This window comes from Acyrthosiphon pisum, chromosome X (genome assembly GCF_005508785.2).
Source record: "Acyrthosiphon pisum isolate AL4f chromosome X, pea_aphid_22Mar2018_4r6ur, whole genome shotgun sequence".
Classification (NCBI taxonomy): domain Eukaryota; kingdom Metazoa; phylum Arthropoda; class Insecta; order Hemiptera; family Aphididae; genus Acyrthosiphon; species Acyrthosiphon pisum.
The window spans coordinates 111271500-111277375 of record NC_042493.1 but is presented as its reverse complement, the minus strand read 5'-3'; the positions used below and the strand labels follow the sequence as shown (position 1 = coordinate 111277375).

The 5876-nt window shown below is 42.4% G+C and overlaps 1 protein-coding gene across 1 annotated transcript; it reads left to right on the top strand.

Annotated features, from left to right (window-relative positions):
* The first annotated feature begins 4150 nt into the window (after window positions 1-4150).
* On the top strand, window positions 4151-4681 carry LOC103311332. The gene has a single exon (XM_008190927.1). It carries the CDS (start codon window positions 4151-4153, stop codon window positions 4679-4681), a length of 531 nt encoding a protein of 176 aa, XP_008189149.1.
* The last annotated feature ends 1195 nt before the right edge of the window (window positions 4682-5876 follow it).

Sequence of the window (5876 nt, the reverse complement as noted above, 5' to 3'; positions counted from 1 at the left end):
GGTAGGGGCTCGCTCGGGCTCAAAACTGTTCACACAGCGAATTTCTTAAGACCGTGTGACTCTGTCTGTTCACACTATACAATATTATACTATTACTATATCTCATACTGCGTATAGCATACAGACCGGGGTTCACAACAGGGGCTAGACGACGTAATGTTGACTCAGTTAAAGGAGCTTAAAAAAAACGAGGTATAGTTAAAGCGGCGCTCACCCGCATGAAAAATTTCGTAGAGAACTTCGATCCAGCGATAGAGGCTATATCCCTCTTAGAATTTCGGCAGGAAGAGCTTCCTAGGGTAAATCAAATATTTGACGACATACAAACGCAAATCGAGTTGATTATGGTTGATGACTTAGATAAGGAGGAAGAAGAGCGTAGCAGATTTGAAAATAAGTTTTTCAAGATTAGATCCACAATACAAGAAATGATCAATTCAAAAAAGGTTTTCAACAGCAGCACGCATAACTCCACGCTATATATGTCAGCTGGTCAAGCCCGTGTACAACTACCACCCATAAAATTGCCAGAGTTCCACGGCAATATTCAAGATTGGGAGTCGTATTATGATTGCTTCAGATTGTTACACGAGGACAACAACATCTAACCAGCTCATAAATTTTACTATCTAAGAGCGTCTATCTTCGGTGCAGCTCTGGACCTCATCAAGTCAGTCCCGATGACTGACGCGAATTACGATGTAGCAATCATGCGGCTAAAACAGAGATATGACAACAGGAGTCTTACAATACAATCACATATCAGGCCGTTATTAGAATCACCATATGTAGAGAATGCAACGGCAACACAGCTTCAGCAGCTGTATTCCCACGTATGTACCCACGTCGCCGCTCTTAAGGCACTAGATCAGCCTGTTGAGAAATGGGACGCGTGGCTGATCACGATAATCTGTATGCGTTTAGACAAAGACACATCGCACGGATGGCAGCTCCGTCAAAGGAACACACAGCTTCCCAGATATATTGATCTCGAAGAGATTCTCGTGAGCCGCTGCGTTGCATTGTAAAATGCTCATACATATATCCCCAAACAAAAGGAAGTGGAAGAGGAAAATATACCGCCAATGCAGCCAGGGTTGAAGAAGAATATTGGAGCGTCTGGGGGAAAAAAGGTATTGGCTGCACTACAAAGCCATATACAGAAGAAGCATGTATTTGTTGCCACGAGCCTCACAGGCTGTATCAATGCATCAGGTTCAAGGAGATGTTCACTGGCAAAAGAATAACGCTCGTGCGTGAAAAAAAGACTATGTTTCAACTGCCTCTCTCCATATCATAGAGTAGAGACATGCAGATCAAAATTTGCTTGCCAGAAGTGTAAAAGGAGACATAATACTCTCATACATTTTGAAGCCCAAGAAACCACAAAGGAAATGGTTGAAGAAAGTGATGAAGAAGATGCTGGAGAAAGTGCTAGCCCAAAGGAAGCAGCAAAGACAGCAATGATGGCTCATCATAAATGTGCGCATGTCTTTCTTGCAACCGCAATCGTTCTCGTCTGCGACAAATTCGGAAAAGACAGTGGCTCCCAGGTCAACTTAATTTCTAAGAAGCTAGCAAATCTATTGATGTTACCGACAAAAAAGGCATCCTTACTAATAAGTGGCATAGGCTCTACTGAAGCTCGATCTACTTCATATGTTGAAGTAAGCGTTCAACCCAAAATGAGTGAATATCAGTTAAGATTAGTGTGTTATGTGTTACCGAAGATGGTCACGGATCTAACATGTGCGGAACCCAAAGAAGGTTGGAAGATTCCAGACGAATTGTCCAGAAGTCTCGCAGATCCACAATTTTACCAGAGGAGAAGCGCAGATCTTCTAATCGGTGGAGGCGTCCTTTTTGACATAATTGGATCGGTACAGGTCCGTTAGCTTACAGGATAGTGCCTTAGGATGGATTGTGACTGATAAGTTAGGAGTAAATTGCTTTCTTGGTACAAATTCCCTAGGTGAAGCATTGGAAAACAGTTAGCGGACGGAATTAGTGAATGATTGTGCTGATTTTGGTCAGACATCAAAGAGTAACCGCAAATGCTTAGAAGATCAAGAAGTAGTAAAGCATTTTAAGCAAAATACTATTCGTGATGATGAAGAACGATTTGTAGTGCGGTAACCTAACCTTCAATTAGTGAATTAGGGTCGACCTTAGCTATGGCAACATCATGGTATCTAAATGTGGAAAGAAAACTGCAGCAGGATGAAGGCTTGAAAAAAGAGTACACGCAGTTCATGCAGGAATACATAAGTTTGGGGCACATGAACGAAGCAACTTAAAGCATATTCAGCAACCACATCGACTGCTATTTACCCCACCACGCAATAGTCAAGGCCTCCAGCCTCACTACAAAGGTGAGAGTAGTGTTTGACGAATCCGCCAGAAGCACAACCAGCCTATCGTTAAACAAAGTGTTGAAGTGTGGCCCCACGGTTCAGCAAGAAATATTGTCTATACTTACGCGATTTCGAAAGCATCAAGTTGTCATAACCAGGGATGTTGAGAAGATGTTCCGGCCACATCAGCTTCCTTTCTAGCCATCTACTTAGCCGCATTAACTGAGCAATCACACCCAGCAGCATCGAAAGCGATTCTTGAAGACTTCTACATGGACGATATAATGACAGGTGCCGAGAAAGAAGAAGAATACTGTCAGTTGCAAAAGGATATCAGTATGATCATGGATTCTGCTAAATTGCCTTTAAGAAAGTGGTGCTCAAGTTCTAAGCTTGTACGGCAGAAATTATCAGAGCATGGGGAGTCACCGTTATTTTCACTGGACATTGGAGATCAAGATCTAGTAAAGTCGTTGGGATTGCAATGGCAGCCAGTTGCGCATGAGTTTCGATATACTCCGAGAGAAAATAAGGGACACTTAACCAAAAGGATGATATTAGCAGAGCTAAACCGAATATTTGATCCTCTTGGCTTCTTGTCGCCAGCTCTGATAAAGGGAAAGATATTTCTACAGCAATTGTAGGCAATTAAAATTGAATGGGATACTAAATACCCAAATGAAATTCAGGAGAAATGGAGACAATTCTACGAAGAACTCAAACAGCTAGAGACTACACGAATACCAAAGAAGGCAAGGCCTGAAATTAGTGATGTAACGCAGATTCATGGATTCTGCGATGCTCGCGAGACGACAAGGGAAACTGGCACTCAAGAATTTTATGTTCAAAGACACGAGTAGCGCCCTTAAGAAATATCACAATACCGCATCTTGAACTAAACGGGGCATTCCTACTAGCACAGTTGGTGCAAAAGGTAGCACAGTCATGGGAAATTCCCCCATAGTACTTTAAGTTGTGGACCGACTCAACAATTGTACTAGGTTCGCTGAACAGCCAGAATATTCATTTGAAAACTTACGTATCAAATAGAGTGACGCAAATTTTGGATCCGACTGAAGCAACGCAATGGAACCATGTAAGGTCAGAGGAAAACCCAGCTGATGTATGTTCAAGAAGCCTAAGCCCACAGCAGATTCAAAACGCAGTCTTATGGTGGAATGGTCCTGGTTGGCTATCGGCAAGGGATGAAACTTGAAATAACTCTTTGGCACAGCTACCACATGAAGACAAGTTGCCAGCACAACGTCCTCTCCATCTGGTGTTAAGTACCATTAAAGAATCACGGGACCTAGTAAGTAGATATTCAGACTGGCGAAGGCTAACTCGTGCCGTAGCATGGCTGAGACAGTTTGTGGAGTATTTACGACTTAAGAGAAAAGGGTCTTGGAGCCAGTATCTAACGGTCCAGGAAAAGCATGAGGCGAAAGAGGTATTAATAAAAAGAGCCCAAACGGAGGCATTTGGAAAAGAGGTGATAGCATTGAAAAATGGTATGGAGATACCACGCAAAAGCAGACTCAGATCACTATGTCCATATATTGGCAACGGGCTGATATTAGTAGGAGGACGCTTACAAAACGCAACTGCTTCTAATGAGCAAAGAAACCCAATAGTACAAGGACTGTCATCATAAAATGCTGCATTGTGGTCCACAAGCGCTCCTAGCAGAAGTCAGAAGGATATATTGGCCAACGCGAGGCAGAGGAGTTGCACGTTCGGTTGTTCGGCAGTGCGTCATATGTAAAAGGGCAAGCCCCACGTTTGACCAGCCGATAATGGGCTCGTTTCCAAAGCAGCGAGTTCAGCACTCCCGGCCATTCACAACTACCAGTGTTGACTTTGCAGGGCCGCTGATCATCAGAAGTGGAATTAGAGGAAGACCTGGAAAAAATGCATTGATCGCAATATTTGTTTGTTTCTCAACGAGAGCAGTCCACATCGAAGCAGTAGAAGATTTAACAGCCAATGCTTTTTTAACAGCATTTAGAAGGTTCGTTTCCAGAAGAGGAAAACCGAACATGGTCTGGAGTGATAATGGAACGAATTTTATTGGGGGATGCAAGGAGCTAACCGTTTATGTGAGCAAGGTTGATGGTTTTCTAGCATCAGAAGGAGTAACTTGGAAGTTTAATCCACCCGCAACGCCACATTTTTGTGGAATATGGGAGAGCGCAGTAAAAAGCGCCAAATTCCACCTCACAAGGGTAGTTAGGGGCACCTCTCTAACCCTGAGTGAGCTGCAAACGCTATTATGCCAAATAGAGGCATACATGAATTGTCAACCCCTTACCATTAAACGTGTGTAACGAGGGGCACGACACGGAACATCTAACATAGACGGCTAGGGCGCACATAAAGCCAAGATGGCGTTATTGAATGACGACGGCACGCCGGTTCGCGAATGTAACAAAAACCCTGCATACGGAAAGAACAACAACGATCATTGCCAAGACGGCTGAGAAAAGCGACAGAAATGGTGATTTCGCGACTGAAGGCACTGCGACGGACAAGCATGTGGTGGGGCAGAGACCGTCGGCCACACACCGATAACCATAGGCGCAAATAGGGGGGGGGGGGGCTTTAGGGGCTAAGGCCCTCTCAAAATTTCCATAGCCCTCCCAAACATTTCTCACATTTTGTTTTAAGCTTATTCGATATTATCAAAGTAAGGCCCTATTAGCCCTATTAGCCCCCAAATCTCAAACGTTATTTGCACCTATGTGGCGATAATGCTTCCTTCTCCGGAGATATTGGAACGGTCGCGCGGTGTCTGTGGTAATGACGATAACGTGTGACAAAGTCCAAAACCTGGCATACGTACCAAACAAATTTTGTATCCAACAGACATAGTGTTTACTGTTTATACGTCATAATAATATTATAATGGGGCAGTGGTGAACCCAGGGGGGTGGACCTATCATACAACTTTCAGATAAGAACATTATCTGTGCTTAAGCGTTGCCGATCTTGTCGAAAACCGATTTTGAATAAAAATTCCCGGTTTTACTTCATTTTTATGTTGTTTTTCCTAGTGCTTTTGTAAACTATTGAGAATTTTAAAATTTTCCTCTCGAATGCACCAACAAGATTCACTTTCCCATCGAACAAGATACCTACTTTTGAAGAAAATCAAAGCAGTTGTACTGCCCTATACCATAATGATGGTAAAGAAAAAAAAGATTAAAATAAAGAAAAAATTAACAAAAAAAAAAACACATACATCATTGTAAAATCAATAGTCATCGCATCGCATAAAATGCAAATAATATAATTGTGTTTTTTATACAAAACGTGTTTTCAACCGTTCCTCCCCTACTATCAACTTTCAACCTACAAACAAGCAAAAATCGTTATCGCTTCTTTACGTCTTTTATGATTTGTTTTTTAATGTGAAGGTTTTCGAGTGTAATTTTAAGTAATTTTAAATCTAAGGCAAGCAGACCATTCCAATATAGCATATTAAAATTATATGTCATAGGTTTTTTTTTGGGGGGGGGGGGG